The sequence below is a fragment of the Pongo abelii genome, chromosome 1 (genome assembly GCF_028885655.2).
Source record: "Pongo abelii isolate AG06213 chromosome 1, NHGRI_mPonAbe1-v2.0_pri, whole genome shotgun sequence".
NCBI classification, from domain to species: Eukaryota; Metazoa; Chordata; class Mammalia; order Primates; family Hominidae; genus Pongo; species Pongo abelii.
In genome coordinates this window covers 164048480-164066233 of record NC_071985.2, presented here as the reverse complement: position 1 = coordinate 164066233, position 17754 = coordinate 164048480, and the positions used below count along the sequence as shown (strand labels likewise).

Sequence of the window (17754 nt, the reverse complement as noted above, 5' to 3'; positions counted from 1 at the left end):
CGAGGAGTATCTTTGTGGCGTTCTCTGTATTTCCTGAATCTGAATGTTGGCCTGCCTTGCTAGATTGGGGAAGTTCTCCTGGATAATATCCTGCAGAGTGTTTTCCAACTTGTTTCCATTCTCCCCGTCACTTTCAGGTACACCAATCAGACGTAGATTTGGTCTTTTCACATAGTCCCACATTTCTTGGAGGCTTTGCTCGTTTCTTTTTATTCTTTTTTCTCTAAACTTCCCTTCTCGCTTCATTTCATTCATTTCATCTTCCAGGGCTGATACCCTTTCTTCCATTTGATCGCATCGGCTCCTGAGGCTTCTGCATTCTTCACGTAGTTCTCGAGCCTTGGTTTTCAGCTCCATCAGCTCCTTTAAGCACTTCTCTGTATTGGTTATTCTAGTTATACATTCTTCTAAATTTTTTTCAAAGTTTTCAACTTCTTTGCCTTTGGTTTGTATATCCTCCCGTAGCTCGGAGTAATTTGATCGTCTGAAGCCTTCTTCTCTCAGCTCGTCAAAGTCATTCTCCGTCCAGCTTTGTTCCGTTGCTGGTGAGGAACTGCGTTCCTTTGGAGGAGGAGAGGTACTCTGCTTTTTAGAGTTTCCAGTTTTTCTGCTCTGTTTTTTCCCCATCTTTGTGGTTTTATCTACTTTTGGTCTTTGATGATGGTGATGTACAGATGGGTTTTTGGTGTGGATGTCCTTTCTGTTAGTTTTCCTTCTAACAGACAGGACCCTCAGCTGCAGGTCTGTTGGAGTACCTGGCCGGCCGTGTGAGGTGTCAGTCTGCCCCTGCTGGGGGGTGCCTCCCAGTTAGGCTGCTCGGGGGTCAGGGGTCAGGGACCCACTTGAGGAGGCAGTCAGCCCATTCTCAGATCTCCAGTTGCGTGCTGGGAGAACCACTGCTCTCCTCAAAGCTGTCAGACTGGGACATTTAAGTCTGCAGAGGTTACTGCTGTCTTTTTGTTTGTCTGTTCCCTGCCCCCAGAGGTGGAGCCTACAGAGGCAGGCAGGCCTCCTTGCGCTGTGGTGGGCTGCACCCAGTTCAAGCTTCCCAGCTGCTTTGTTTACCTAAGCGAGCCTGGGCAATGGCGGGCGCCCCTCCCCCAGCCTCGCTGCCGACTTGCTGTTTGATCTCAGACTGCTGTGCTAGCAATCAGCGAGACTCCGTGGGCGTAGGACCCTCTGAGCCAGGTGCGGGCTATACTCTCCTGGAGCACCGTTTCCTAAGCCCGTCGGAAAAGCACAGTATTCGGGTGGGAGTGGCCCGATTTTCCAGGTGCCGTCTGTCACCCCTGGAAGGGGAACTCCCTGACCCCTTGCACTTCCCGAGTGAGGCAATGCCTCGCCCCTGCTTCGGCTGGTGCACGGTGCGCTCACCGACTGACCTGCACCCACTGTCTGGCACTCCCTAGTGAGATGAACACGGTACCTCAGATGGAAATGCAGAAATCACCCGTCTTCTGCGTCGCTCGCGCTGGGAGCTGTAGACCGGAGCTGTTCCTATTCGGCCATCTTGGCTCTGATCATTTCTATAGTGTACATTCTGAGAAGTAGAATACACAGACCAAAAGGTATGGATATTTTTAAGACTTCTTGGAAAATTGCTCTCTGAAAAACTTTTCTCTCTTTGTACTGACATCAACAATATATTAGCATGTCTATCTTAACATCCTTTGTAACAGTGAGCATTAGTTTTAGATTTGATTATTTACGAGTAAATTAAGTTAATTCATTATATTTTTGTTTAATGTCTTTATTGATAAATTTGACATATTTCTTTATATAATTATTGGGTGTCTGTGAAGAATAAAATACATGTGCTTTTAAATTTCTCTGAGCAAAGCTAATTAGCTAATTTTACCCAAATAATAATAATACCTCTAAGTAGGTACAATTACAAATTTTATACATACATACACACACATATGTATATGTGTGTGTATGTATGTGTGTGTGTGTATATATACATATGTATTGGTGCAAAAGTAATTGCAATTTTTGTTATGGAAAGTAATGGCAAAAAACACAATAATTATTACACCAACCTATATTTATTATGTAAATATGTAAATAAATAAATATCCATATATGGGTTCATATAGATATGGAGATATGTGTATGGAGATGTATGGGTTTAATTTAACAAATGTGTTTATTATATTAAATGAATATAAACCTAGGTGAATAGTCCTGGAATTTTCCCCTTTTAACAACTATACGTTATTCACTTTCTAATGACATTCATTTCTAAGTGTGTTCATATTTGTACCTGTTATTTTTATGACTATACTAGACTGTATCAAAATTTTATTCTCAAGATGAAATGCTACTTCTCATAGAGACAGAAAATATATTTTGATCAGAAAATGATGCTCTTGCAAGAGATGAGACCTTTTATGTGATTTATATTGATTTAGACTGCATAAAATAAGACTATCTAGATTAAAAATAGCACATACAGGTCAGAAGCTAGTTCATTTTCCCATCTGAGTCATCTTATAATGGAGCTATTTTACTGAAGAGACATTTAATTCTGTGCATTTTACCTTTAGAACAAGCAGAACTTTGATAGTTGAGAAAACAGTCTTAAGTATGATTAAAGGCAATAAAAACACAGTGGTAAAAGAAACAGATATGCACTATTAGAGAAACAAAAACATTAGGGTCTCTTAGTTGTCTAGAAATATATGTAAGATAACATTAATCTATTATTCTGTAAAATTTGGTGCGAATGTGTCTCTCAGTTTTCCTTTAAATTTTATGATATTTTTGATATTCAAAAATATTAGATTACCTATTTTTTAAAAACTTTTTTTAACTTTTATTTTAGGTTCAGAGGTATCTGTGCAGATTTGTTATATAGGTAAACTGCTTGTCACTGGGGTTTGGTATACAGATTATTTCATTACACATGTAATAGGCATAGTACCCAAGAGGTAATTTTTCTGATCCTCCCTTTCCTGCCACCCTCTACCCTCAAACAGGCCAGTGTGTGTCGTTCCCCTCTATGTGGTGTCAATGCGATCTCATCATTTAGCTCCCCCTTATAAGTGAGAGTACGTGGTATTTAGTTTTCTGTTCCTGTTTTAGATAATGGCCTCCCACTCCATCCATGTCCCTGCAAAGGACATGATCTCACTCTTTTTTATGGCTGGATAGTATTTCCATGGTGTAAATGTACCACAGTACCACATTTTATTTTATCCAGTCTACCACTGATAGACGCTAAGGTTGATTTCATGTCTTTGCTACTGCAAATAGTGCCACAATGAACATGTGTGTTCATGTGTCTTTATGGTAGAAAAATTTATATTCTTTTGGGTATATACCTAATAAAAGGATTACTGGATCAAATGGCAGCTCAGTTTTAAGTTATTTGAGGAATTGCCACACTACTTTTCACAATGGCTGAACCAATTTACAATCCCACCAGCAGTGTACAAGCATTCCCTTTCTCTCTGTAACCTCAGCAGCATCTGGTTTTTTTTTGACTTTTTGCTAATAGCCATTCTGACTAATGTGAGATGGTATCTCATTTTGGTTTTGATTTGCAATTCTCTAATAATTAGTGATGTTGAGCATTTTTTATAGGCTTGTACACACTGCATGTATATCTTCTTTTGAAAAATGTCTGTTCAGTCCTTTGCCCACTTTTTAATAGGGTTGTTTGATTTTGCTTATAAATTTGTTTAAGTTCCTTATAGATTCTGGATATTAGATCTTTGTTGAATACATAGTTTGCAAATATTTTCTCCTATTCTGTAGTTTGTTCACTCTGTTGATAGTTTCTTTTGCTCTGCAGTGACTCTTTAGTTTAATTGTATCCCATTTGTCAATTTTTTGTTTTGTTGCAATTGGTTTTGGCAACTTTGCCAAGTCCTGTGTCCAGAATGGTATTTCCTAGGTTATCTTTCAGGGTTTTTATAGCTTTTCATTTTACATTTAAGTCTTTAGTTCATCTTGAGTTGATTTTTGTATGTGGTTTAAGGTAGGGATCTAGTTTCTATCTTCTGTGTATGAATAGCAAGTTATTCTAGCATAATTTTTGAATAGAGAGTCCTTTTCCCATTGGTGGTTTTTGTCAGCTTTGTCAAAGATCAGATGGTCATCATTGTGCGGCCTTATTTCTGGGTTCCCTATTCTGTTCCATTGGCCTATATGTCTGGTTTTGTACCAGTACTAGGCTGTATTGTTTACTGTAGCTCTGTAGCCCTGTAGCCCATAATATTGTTTGAAGTCAGGTAGCCTGATGCCTCCAGCTTTGTACTTTTTGCTTAGAACTTCTTTGGCTCTTCAGGCTTTTTTGGTTCCATATGAATTTTGAATTTTTTTTTCTAGTTCCGTGAAGAATGTCATTGGTAGTTATATCGCAGTGGGGCAGAGAAGTGCTAGGTAGGAGAAAGGTGGGGTCCTGGCAAGGGCACCACCTTCGGGCTTGTGCCCACTGGCCTAGGTGATGACAGGCACTCCTGTTTTCATGCTCAAATGTTGCATTTTCCAAGACCACTCTGGCCCACCACACTCCCATCCTATTCCTATAAAAACCCCGAGACCCTAGTGGGCAGACACAAGTGGCTGGACGTCGAGAGAAGCAGAGGGGTGGAAGAACACACCAGCAGAATAACACACTGATGGACCCCAGCAGGCCATCCACTGCAGAACTATGCGGATGAAGTGGAATTCAGCTGAGGGTGGTCTGAGGAGAGTCCGGCCACTGGGAAGCCCACCTCCTGGGGAAAACCACCTTCCCACTCCGTCCCCTTCAAGCTTTCCCATTCACCTCGCTGAGAGCTACCTTCAGTCAATAAAACCTTGCACTCATTCTCCAAACCCACGTGTGATTCGATATTTTCAGTATGCTAAGGCAAGAACCTGGGATACAGAAAGCCCTCTGTCCTTGCAATAAGGCAAAAGGTCTAACTGAGCTGATTAAATAGAAGCCACCTGTGGATGGCTAAGCTGAAAGAGCACACTATAAAACACACACTGGGGCTTCGGGAGCTGTAAACACTTAACCCTAGATGCTGCCATGGGGTCGGAGCCCACGCTTCCCACGACCTGCCCATCTGCCTGCTCACCTTAGGGGTTTTGAGCAACAGGACACTGAAGAAGTGAGCCACAGCCCCATCACATGCCCTGCGAGGGGGACAAGGGAACTTTTCCTGTTTCAGCAGTTTGATAGGAATAGCATTGAATCTGCAAATTGCTTTGAAAAGTATGTACATTTTAACAATATTGGTGCTTTCTATCCATGAGCATGGAATATTTTTTCATTTGCTTGTGTCATCTCTGACTTCTTTGAGTAGTGTTTTCTAATTTTCATTGTAGTGATCTTTCACCTCCCTGGTTAGTTGTAGCTGTAGGTATTTTATTCTTTTTGTGGCAATTGTGAATGAGATTGCATTCTTGATTTAGCTTTCAGCTTGGATGTTGTTGTTGTATAGAAATGCTACTGATTTTTTGTAGATTGATTTTGTAACCTGAAACTTTGCTGAAGTTGTTTATCAGATTAAAGAGCCTTTGGGAAGAGATTATGAGGTTTTCTAGATATAGAATCATGCTGTCTTCTAACAGGGATAGTTTGACTTCCTCTCTTGCTATTTAGATGCTTTGTATTTGTTTCTCTTGCCTAATTGCTCTGGTCAGGACTTTCACTACTATGTTGACTAAGAGTGGTGAAGGAGAGCATCTTTCTCTTGTTAAGAGTTTTGGAGAGGACTGCTTCCAGCTTTTTTCCATTCAGTATAATGGCGGCGGTTTTGTTATAGATGGCTCTTATTATTTTGAAGTATGTTCTTGCAATGCCTAGTTTATTGAGGGCTGTTAACATGAAGGAATGTTGAATTTTATCCAAAGCCTTTTCTGCATCTATTGATAAAATCTTGTGGTTTTTGTTTTTAGTTCTGTTTACGTGATGAATCACATTTATTTGTTTGCATATGTTGAACCAACCTTGCATCTTGGGGATGAAGCCTACTTGATCATAGTGGATTAGCTTTTTGATGTGCTGCTGTATTTGGTTTGCTAGTATTTTTGAGGCTTTTTGCATCTATGTTCATCAAGAATATTGGCCTGAATTTGTGTGTGTGTGTGTGTGTGTTTTGTCTCTGCCATGTTTTAGTATCAGGATGATTCTGGCCTCATATAATGAGTTAAAGAGGAGCCCCTCCTTTTCAATTTTTTGGAATAGTTTCAGTAGAAATGGTACCAGCTCTTCTCTATACTTGTGGTAGAATTCAGTTGTAAACTAATCTGGTCCTGGGCTTTTTGGTTGGTAAGCTTTCTATTATTGATTCAATTTTAGAACTCTTTATTGGTCTGTTCAGAGATTCAATTTCTTCCTGGCTCAAACTTGGGAGACTGTATGTGGGGAATTTATCCATTTCTTCTAGATTTTCTAGTTGACATGCAGAGAGGTATTCAAAATGGTCTCTGTTTTTGTTTTTGTTTTGTTTTGTTTTGGGTTTTTTTTGTATTTTCTGTGAGGTCAGTGGCAATATCCCCTTTGTCATTTTTAATTGTATTGATCTGGATCTTCTCTCTTTTTTCTTTTATTAGTCTAGCTAGCATTCTATGTATTTGATTAATGTTTTCAAATGAGAAACTCCTGAATTTGTTGATCTTTATACGGGTTTTTGCGTCTCAATCTCCTGCAGTTCATCTCTGATTTTGGTTATTTCTTTTCTTCTGCTAGCTTTGGTGTTGGTTTGCTCTTGCTTTTCTAATTCTTCTAGTAGTGATGTTAGATTTTAATTTTAGAGCTTTCTAACTTTTTGATGTGGGTGTTTAGTGCTATAAACTTCCCTCTTAACACTGCTTTGGCTGTATCCCAGATATTCTGGTATATTGTATCTTTAATCTCATTAGTTTCAAAAAATATCTTGATTTCTGCCTTAATTTCATTATTTGCCATAAGGTCATTCAGAAGCAGGCTTTATGTTCCCTTCCCAGCTTGGAGGTAGCAGGGGAAAGGACCTTAGCCGTGGTTGTGGCAGAGGGTCTTTCACTTGTCTCTTGAGGTTCCATCCCGAAGAGATGTGGAACCACTATCAATCAGTGTGAACGGCCTGGGATGGGACAGCTATGTTGTGGGCCAAGACAGGAAGCCCCTACCTGGTGATGAATTGGGGGGTGGGTGGAAACTGGTTGAGGCCGACTGGCCTTCTCCTTAGAGCAACTGTGGCTTTCTAGAAGTTTGGTTAAAGCACTCAGGGCCTTTGCTCCTTCCCCAATCTGGGGGCAGCAAGGAGAGTAGCAGTGCAGTGGCAGTGGCAATGGTGCTTTCGGTTGCCTCTGGGAGCTCTACCTCAGAGAAATGCAGAGCTGCTCCTACTAGGAATGTCCAGTGAGTGGCACAGATTCTCTGCTAGCCCATGCTGAGGGCTCTACTTGGTAAAGAGCAGGAGGATTGAAGGCTCACAAAGATGAGAGACTGGGCTCCTCTCCATATGGTGACTGTGGCATGCTGGAAGCTCCAGTGAAACCCTCAGGCTTTTTGTTTCTTCTCTAGACTGAAGGCAGCAGAGGCTAAACTGTGTGGCAGTGGCAGATGGGCTATCAGTTGCCTCTGGGAGCCACTCCCCAAGGAAGTACAGAGCCACCAATAGTAGGCTCAGGGGTGTGTGGGATGGCTATTCTCCAGTTCCAAGCTGGGGGACCTGCCTGGTGAAGAGTGGACAGTGGGGGCTCACAAGAAAGAGACTGGACTCCTATCTTACAGTGGCTGCAGTGTGCTGCAGGTGGCAGCATAGCAACTAGACCCTTTGTTCTTTCCCTTGCCCAAGGGTGTTACGGTGGTACCACTGCAACTGCAATGGCAGAGTGGCTGTGGATTGTCATGGGGATTTCCTCCTCAGAGAACTGCAGAGCTACCTCTGACTAAAGTGTTCAGGTGAGAGCAGGGTAGCTGTGCTGGAGTCTAGGTCGGGAGGCCCTGCCTAGTTGGCAGAAGCAGAGGTGGCAACCTGTGTGAAGAATAGTCCAGATACTTTTCCCTGGAATGGCTACGCTGTGCTGGAGATCCATGTAACTCCTAATCACTGCTTTATCTCCAGAGGTTGAAGGCTATATTAGTGGAGGCTGCAAGACAGCAAAAGCAGAGGTCAATCTCTCCCTCTGGAAGCTCTGTCCTACACAAGTACAGAGCTGCTACCAGCCCAAGATGCCCAGTGGGTGGTGGCTGGAGTCCCAGGTTGAGGGGGTCTCATTCCATGAGAAGTGGGATTAGGAACCCATGTAAAAAGTAGTCTGGCCACCTTCTTGTGTGATGGTTGTGCTGTGCTGGGGATCTGTGCCACTCCTTAATCACCACTGGACCCTGAAGGCTATAGTGGCGAGGGTCGTGAGATAGCAAAAATGGTAACCAGTCTCTCTTTCTGGGAGCTCATCCCAAGGAAATAGAGAACTGCTACCAGCCCAAGAGCCCAGACAGGGTTGGCTGGAGACTCAGGCCAGACGGCCTTATCCTGTGAGATGCAGGGTAGGTGAGGCCTGCAGTCTGTTGCTGCTCAGCCCCCCAGATTTGGCCCCTTTCCTGAAGGTGTGCAAGAAAGCCTGACTTTCCCACTCCTGGAGCTGCAGCTGCTAATGCTAGGATGCCTGGGGATTCAAGGCTCCTGGGACTCCATGTGTGCTGGAGCAGAGGCTCTGTCCAGACTCCACATAGCTCTCTGTGTCAGTCTAGAGGTTCCAGAGGGGTGAGCTTACAAGGGGATTGCCTGAGCCTAGGGTTGCAAAGGTCCATGGCAGAAGCGTCTGTCCCTGGGGACTCAATTACTCATCATTTCCCCAAGGTAGAAAAGTCTCCCCTGGCTCCATGCCACACCTGAGTGGGAGGTTGTCCTGTCTCGCTCCTCTCTGTTCTCCATAGGTCAAGTTGTTTCTTTGATGGATCCCAATGTGTTCCAGTTGAATGTTGCAGCTGAAGATCTAGTAATTACTTGCTACCCTTTCTTTCCATGAGAGTGATGCACACTAGTTGCTTCTAGTCAGCCATGTTGGCCTCCTCCCTAAAATCTTTTCAGTGTAGTTTATCTCATTGCTTTTATCATAAGAAAGTCATTCCATAAGGTAAGGTTACCCAAATTGTCTTTGCTATGCTAATTTTTACAACTCTATAATTTACATTTTATTCTCTAAGGCATCAAAAATTCATTGTGGTCTATGGTGAAAGCTAATAATATAACTTTATTTTCTAATACTTTGGCAATTTTTAAAACAATGGTTTGTTTGTTACAGTGAGGGTGAATACTGTTAATTTTTTAGTATTATTGCACTGTCGCTTTACGAGTTTTACTTCTGAAAATTGATTGAGGTTATTTTTCTTATATGTTTCAAAACATTCTATGAGGGTTTGGCAATATTTATTTATTTTATTTTTACAAACTCGATACATATTTTTATTGTATATATTTCAGGTTTATAACATGATGTTTTCATATACATAGTGAAATGATTACAAGTAAGCAACTTTTACATCACCTCCCATAGTTAATTCATGTGTGTGTGTGTGTGTGTGTGTGTCACTAGCATACAAAATATGAACTCAAACAAATTTACAAGAAAAAAACAACCCCATCAAAAAGTGGGCAAAGGACATGAGCAGACACTTCTCAAAAGAGGACATTTATGCAGCCAAAAACCACATGAAAAAATGCTCACCATCACTGGCCATCAGAGAAATGCAAATCAAAACCACAATGAGATACCATCTCACACCAGTTAGAATGGCAATCATTAAAAAGTCAGGAAACAGCAGGTGCTGGAGAGGATGTGGAGAAATAGGAACACTTTTACACTGTTGGTGGGACTGTAAACTAGTTCAACCATTGTGGAAGTCAGCGTGGCGATTCCTCAGGGATCTAGAACTAGAAATACCATTTGACCCAGCCATCCCATTACTGGGTATATACCCAAAGGACTATAAATCATGCTTCTATAAAGACACACGCACACGTATGTTTATTGTGGCACTATTCACAATAGCAAAGACTTGGAACCCACCCAAATGTCCAACAATGATAGACTGGATTAAGAAAATGTGGCACATATACACCATGGAATACTATGCAGCCATAAAAAAGGATGAGTTCATGTCCTTTGTAGAGACATGGATGAAATTGGAAATCATCATTCTCAGCAAACTATCGCAAGAACAAAAAACCAAACACCGCATATTCTCACTCATAGGTGGGAATTGAACAATGAGAACACATGGACACAGGAAGGGGAACATCACACTCTGGGGACTGTTGTTGGGTTGGGGGGAGGGGGGAGGGAAAGCATTAGGAGATATACCTAATGTTAAATGACGAGTTAATGGGTGCCGCACACCAGCATGGCACATGTATACGTATGTAACTAACCTGCACATTGTGCACATGTACCCTAAAACTTAAAGTATAATAATAAAAAACAATTTGTTATGTAGGATGAATAATATTGCATTAAAAATTTGTTAATAGAATATATTTTGGCAATATTTATTTAATTTTTAGATATACATTGAATGTATTCACTATTCAATGTACATCTAAAAATAATATATATCTAAAAATTAAATAAATGTTATCATTCAGATTTTTCAAATACTCTATATTCTTTATTTTGGTTTCAGTTGTCCCATAACAATTGCACATACTGAGAAATTACATCAGGTTCTTCTGGTTAAATAACATTTTAAACTTGAAAATACGAAGACAAGCTAGGATATTTTCGTTTGAAGAAACAAAATAGTTTTGAAGTTTTATAAAAATCTAAGTAAATTCAAACATAAAATAATAGAAAGAACATGAGTAGATGAAGCTTAGCAATTAAGACTTGGTAATGTGTTTTTTTTTTTTTTTGCCTTTTCTTTTTTTTTTAATTATACTTTAAGTTTTAGGGTACATGTGCACAACGTGCAGGTTTGTTACATATGTATACATGTGCCATGTTGGTGTGCTGCACCCATTAACTCGTCATTTAACATTAGGTATATCTCCTAATGCTATCCCTCCCCCCTCCTCCCACCCCACAACAGGCCCCGGTGTATGATATTCCCCTTCCTGTGTCCATGTGTTCTCATTGTTCAATTCCCACCTATGAGTGAGAACATGCGGTGTTTGTAATGTGGGGTCTTAAACATCATGGCAAGGAGCTGAGACCTTGTTATTTAGGCCACCTATTTTTAAATGCTGGTTTTGTTTCAGCTGTATAAAAATAACCTGAGGATTTTTGTAAGTATACATTGAAATCATATTTAAGTTACAGTTAGATTCTGACGGCAACTTTAAGAGGCAAATATCTTGTATTATCAAAATAAGTGCTGAAAAATCTCTTAGCGTATACTTGTGTGGTCACCTTGTACAGTAACTCCTATGGATGCTAAACTCTGAGTATCAGCAAAAAATGAGAATGTTGTGAAGATGATTGGGCATTCAAACTTATCTACACTTAAGATAAATATCCATATATATTGGTGAATGACAATTAGGTTGAAATATTGTTCCTGGCCCAGTCTGTTTCCCTTTTGCTTCTAGTACTCCAATTACTTGTTTAATAATCCTTATTAAAATAATAGATATTTCTCTACTCCTTTTTTAATTTTCTGTCATCTTGCCTCTCAATGATTTAGTCTAGATTTATTTTTTGAACCACCTTCCATTTTGACAATTCTTACTTTATATGTGTCTAATTTGTTAATGCCATTGATTGAATTTTACTTTATTATATTTTTATATTTTATATTACATTATATTTTGTTACATATTTATATAATAATGAAGAGAGATATATTATATATATATATTACCTTGTTATTACATTTTTCAGTGCTAGGATTTCTAATTGATACAGTTTCCAGTCCTCTGCCTAAATTGTCCACCTTGTATTTTAATTACTTGAGCATATTAATCACAGTTTTAGAGTGGATTTGAAAATTCACTTATGTATAGCTCTGGTGGGGATTTTATTTGCTCTTTTTCTTTGTTTTTTGATGAAATCTTTTTGTATGTTTGGGGCTTTTATTACAATTTTTACATTAAATGTACTTTTTACATTAAATGTAAAAATTGTAAACATAATTTGAGACTCTAGATGTTTTCACTCTCCAAAAAAAGATTTCAATTTTGTTTCTAGCATGTATCTAGCGGGGACAATACCAGATCTAGCAATACCAGATCATCTTAATACAATAAAGGTGTGAGATAATTTGAAGCTGAAACTTAATCCTTCTCTTAGCTTTCACCCTTATTCCTATGCTTAGCCCTTTAAAGTCCCAACAGAAACCTATGCATGTGCCAGAACCCTTCCTGCTTAGTGGGTCCTGAACTCCAGTTTTGGTTCTCTCAGCTCTTTCTGTCTGCCAAAATCTCTGCCTACATTCTCAAACTTTCCAAAGATACTTTCGGAGTTAGCCAATTCCTCAACAGGAAACGTAGTACTAATTGCCAAGCTCATCTCTTTGGTTTTCCTCTTGCCCCCCACATACAAAATCCTAGCCCTCAAAATTTTATTGTCTGATAACTTTTCAATGCCTTTAGATATTTTAAAGCCGCTTTGCCCAACATTCCTAGGAAGTATAAGAATTTTGTATCAGAGTTCTCCAAGAAACAGAGGACAAAATAGAATTAGCCATGCAAGAGATGTATTGGAAGCAATGTCTGTAAACATAAAGGTGAGAAAGTGAAAGAGTAGGCAGAGAGATTCTTCAGACGATGATGCAGTTCTGAAACCCTGGAAAGAGGAGAGGGAAGGAAGAATAATTGGTTAGGAAAAGCTTTACGCTACAATGTACTTCTGGGGAAGTCTCAGCCCAGACGAGGGGGAGCTACAAAGTGAAGATTAACTATCAAAGAAGTCTCGTGTTAGCAGAAATGGCCCAGCTATAATACCCCCACCAAGTTCAGTCATTAGCTTTGAGCAACTCCGAGTGAGCATGGCCTTGGGGAAAACACTGAACTGTAGAGGATCGAAAGATGTGGTAACTGGAAGATCTTTTCCAGCTACTGTGCTCATAGCAAGTTTCCTTGAAGGGATAGCTAGTGACCTATGGAACCACAGGCCTTATAGCATAAATGTACTGCATAAATATTATGTATGATTGATTCCCCATCCCCTTTACTTTTTCTTACCTTGCTATTTAGTGATTGATTTGTGTATTTATAAGACTGCTTCAAAATAGCATTGGAATAAAGCAGACTATAATATTTTTAAACTTGTGGATTAACCTAAAAAATAAATATCTAAAAATAAATATTGGAACACACTAGAAATAGAATGGATGTCATTTTACTTAACTGGATAGTTTATTAAATCTCTTAAGCTTTTGATTATATTGATTTCTATTTTTGTTTTATGTTTTGTTCATCAGCATATTACCTGTAGGTCTTATTTACTGATTTTGGAGATGTAAAAGGCCTAAATGTGTTTTCTTCTTTCCACCTATTGCCAGATGCTTGAATTATACAATCAGATTAACAATATATTGTCTCATACTTCATGTTTTCCCCTGCCTCTCCCTGGAGTGACCGTCACTGCTTCTTATTGTGGTTATTTCTTATGTCTCTTTCAAGGATCAGTTCAAGCATCATCATCGTCAGGAAGTACCCCCATATAACTTTTCTATGTTTCTGTAATATCTTATGGATATGTTCATTATATCACTTACCCCACTGTGCTATAATGATTGTTTGAGCTCCTTGAACACAGACCTTGCTTGTGTTTTTCACAGTATTTCTTATAAGTAGTAATTTGTAAATAAGTGCTCAATAAATATTTGTTCAATAAAAAAGCTTAAGTTTCATGAGAAAATATATACAACCGTAAGTATGTTTAGCACCTCTATTTAGTCATATTCACTGATTGTGATGAAGACAGGCATAGGTTTTGCTTGACGTAGGGGGCAGGATGCAGTTCTAGGTACTAGTGATGGGGCACTGCATATTGAAGAAGGTTTAAAAAAATGGCCACCCCATCACGAGGTCAGGAATTTGAGAACAGCCTGGCCAACATAGTGAAACCCCGTCTCTACTAAAAATACAAAAAATTAGCCAGGAGTGATGATGGGCACCTGTAACCCTAGCTACTAAGGAAACTGAAGCAGAAGAATCACTTGAATCCAGGAGATGGAGGTTGTAGTGAGCCGAGCACTCAGCCTGGACGACAGAGCGAGACTTTGTCTCAAAAAAAACAAACAAACAACTGGCCACCCCTAAAGAGCATAGAATGTGCTTACCATGGGAAACCTGAGACTAAGTTACTTGCTGAAAAGTAACTCACAATTTTTCACAAAGCTCTCTGGGATTTCAATTTTAGTTTGTTTTCAGTATCTATTACCTAAGCCTAAGTGGATTGGTTTGGTAAACTAAGTGTTTTTAGCCATTAGTAAAAAGCAAATGGCATTCATACATCTGCTTAATGAAAAAAAAAAAGCAAAACATGTTTTGTTGGTTTCCTACAGATGTGGTCAAGAATACGGTGTTAGTTATACCTAGGAGCAAAAAAAAATCAATATCAAATGTGAAGTGTCACTTACAGCTTTATCTTGCCAGTTTTTCTTTTAGACCTCGCTTGATTTCTGGAACAGAGGCTCTGAGACTATTCATTTGCGTGGTTGTCTTAGTTGTTCTCCTCTAGAACACTCACCAGCCTTTTGATTCCCAGCTCCCTTATTTCTGTTGTCCTCACCTCCAGAACACTGTTCAGATTGAATGGGAACTAGGCTGGAGAAACACTGTAGCTCTGCTTTATGCAATATCACACTTACACAGCAATTGGCATAACTATCATGCTTTAAAAATTAATAATAGGCCTGGTGCGGTGGCTCACGCCTGTAATCCCAGCACTTGGGAGGCTGAGATAGGTGGATCACCTGAGGTCAGGAGTCCAAGAACAGCCTGGGCAACATGGTGAAACCTCGTCTCTATTAAAAATACAAAAATTAGCAGGGCATGGTAGCACTTGCCTGTAATCCCAGCTACTCGGGAGGCTGAGGCACAAGAATCACTTGAACCCAGGAGGCAGAGGTTGCAGTAAGCTGAATCATACCACTGCACTCCAGCCTGAGTGACAGAGTGAGATTCTGTCTCAAAAAAAATAATAATGAGAATTATGACATGTTAGAAATTTCACAAATAAGATTACTCTGAATTATATTTATAAATATACCTTTATTTTTTCCTTATAGTGAGCTTAAGATACATGACTATGGAAAACCTATTATAAGAGCAAAAAAACGAAATATTTTTCTCTAAGCTTTGTGGACATCACCTTTCTGCTTAAAATTTTCCAATGGCTTTGCACTGCAAATTGAATAAATTTCAAATGTAATGTCTGCAAGGCCTTACATAATCTAGATGTCGCCTGTCTTTATAATTTATTCTCTTAATATTTTTGCCTGGTTCCCTATTCCCAGTAGACTTCCTTTTAATATTCAGTCATGTCTAGGCTCTTCCTTCCTAAGAAATTTTGCCTATCATCATCCACATTTTCCCTGGTCTTCATGTATCTGGATTTTTTTGTTTGTTTGTTTTCTTTTTTTCATTCAGTTCTCAGCTCAAATGTCATCTTCTTAGAAATGTTTACTTTATCTAAGATTGTCAGATCTTAGATAAAGTAGGCCCCTCCTCACCCTGCCTCTATTTTATTAGTCTATTTTACTTACTCTAAAGTATTCTACATTACCTTAACCTGTTGATTCCATGAGGGCATGAACTTTGTTTGGTCGCTATAAAGGAGACAACTTGGCTACAAATATCAACAGTGTCATATGTGATCCTGCCACCTTCAGATTCAGTTCTTTGAAAGCCCAAAGATTAGCTTTGATTGTGAGAGAGGAGAACAGAAGAAAATGGTCAAGCAGATGGTTAGGGTGGGCCTTTGTTTGAATTGTTTTGAACAAAAGAACAGCCTAAAAAATCAAGCTGTAGGCACAGATAAGAGAACTTGCACAGCGGAGCTTGCCTAAGACATGCCTACTGCAGCATGGACAAGAAAGGCTACACAGGTGACCTGCCCAGACATGCCCACAATGGAAAATTCCATCCCCTAACACATGTGCAGTAAGGGGAACAAAGCAATATAGAGTAACTCAAGCTAAGGGCCCACATACACACTAGGAGGCTGGGGATGGAGCTACCAGAAATTTGTGCCTTGTGAAAATTAGACATCCAGGCCTCATCAGTTTCTTATAAAAGCCTTTGCATTCCACTGTAAAAACGGCAACGTGTTTGGTCCCCTTCTCTGCTGCAGAGAGCTTCTTTCACTTATTAAATTTTTGCTCCAACCTCACCCTTTGTGTCCACGTTCCTTAATTCTCTTTGTTGTGAGACAAAGAACTCCAGGTGACACATCACAATGAAAGACTGCTACATTGTGGTACATTGGTAACACTGTAACAATTGGACTGACTTCACATATGGGTAGTCACTGAGAAGAGGACAACTGGCTACAAATATCAATAGGCTTTAACAGTTTTCTTACCTTCAAGTCCAGTTCTTTGAAAGTCCAAATTTGCTCTGAACTGACTTCAAGCAAGTGCCCACTCTTGAACCAATTACTGAGGCTGGAGGATAAAGACACAAATTGGCCAAACTTGGATTACCTGCCTTCTGCATCTTAAAGGTAGGACCAGCTCAGAGAGTAAAGACTGAGAATATGAACGAATGATTTTCCAGAGAAAATTAGGGTAATTTTTCTGAAAAAATTGGGGTTTGGGAGAATGGGAACTAGGCAGTGAAAGCAGCAGTTGCTAACTAAAAGAAATAGTAATTGATATGTTCAGTTTAAAGGGCTGCAAGGCATTCCTTAGGGTGGATGTATACTAATATAGCTTATCATTTCCCTGTGGATGAATATTTTAGGTTGTTTGCAAAATGGTGTTATGATAAACATCATTGTTCGTTTATTTTGATTATATCAAAATTATTCCTAGCCACATATGTAGTTGTAAATTTTCTAATAATCACATTTAAGAAGTAAAAAGGGGCGGGGCCCGGTGGCTCACGCCTGTGATTCCAGCACTTTGGGAGGCCAAGGTGGGCAGATCACAAGGTCAGGAGTTTGAGACCAGCCTGGCCAACATGGTGAAACCCTGTCTCTAATAAAAATACAAAAATTAGCTGGGCATGGTGTCACATGCCTGTAATTCCAGCTACTCGGAAGGCTGAGGCAGGAGAATCACTTGAACCAGGGAGTCGGAGGATGCAGTGAGCCAAGATCGCACCACTGCACTCCAGCCTGGTGACAGAGCAAGACTCCCCCCACCAAAATAAAAATAAAAAAATTTAAAAAATAATAAAAAGTAAAAAGAAACAAGTGAAGTTAATCATTTATGTATTTGTTTAACCCAAAAATCAACAATAGTCTATTTTAACATGTAATTAATACTAACATTTATTTATGGTATTGTTTACATTTTGTTCTTTTACTAAAGTCTGAAACCTGGGGTGCATTTTAGACTTACAACATGCTCAATATGGATTAATGTTCAGCAGCCAAGTGGAATAAGTGACTATCTTATTGGAGAGCACAGCTCTAGAATATTCCAGTTCTAGTAAACACATAGGGGGTTTTACATACCCAAGTGCTCTCAGAGACTGGTTTCTGGGTAATAATTTAAATCTAGCTTTAAATTGAACCTAGTGCAAATCACTCATTAATCAATAGACTGTCCATCTCTAAAAAAAAGTCTTACTCTAGGTTGTGGTTTGGAAATACATAGTGGAGAAAACTTGACAACATCTCAAACCAATAATGAAGACAAGAGTAGTCACCAGG

General features: G+C 39.5%; 1 protein-coding gene across 1 annotated transcript in view; it reads left to right on the top strand.

The window, feature by feature from the left end:
- The first annotated feature begins 1071 nt into the window (after positions 1-1071).
- Positions 1072-17754, top strand: part of LRRC7 (leucine rich repeat containing 7) — a 1078250-nt gene continuing 1061567 nt past the window's right edge. Inside the window, exon 1 of the mRNA XM_063711876.1 lies at positions 1072-1188. Within this exon, the coding sequence (XP_063567946.1) occupies positions 1083-1188 (106 nt within the window). The 5' untranslated portion in view covers positions 1072-1082. The remainder of the gene's footprint in view (positions 1189-17754) is intronic.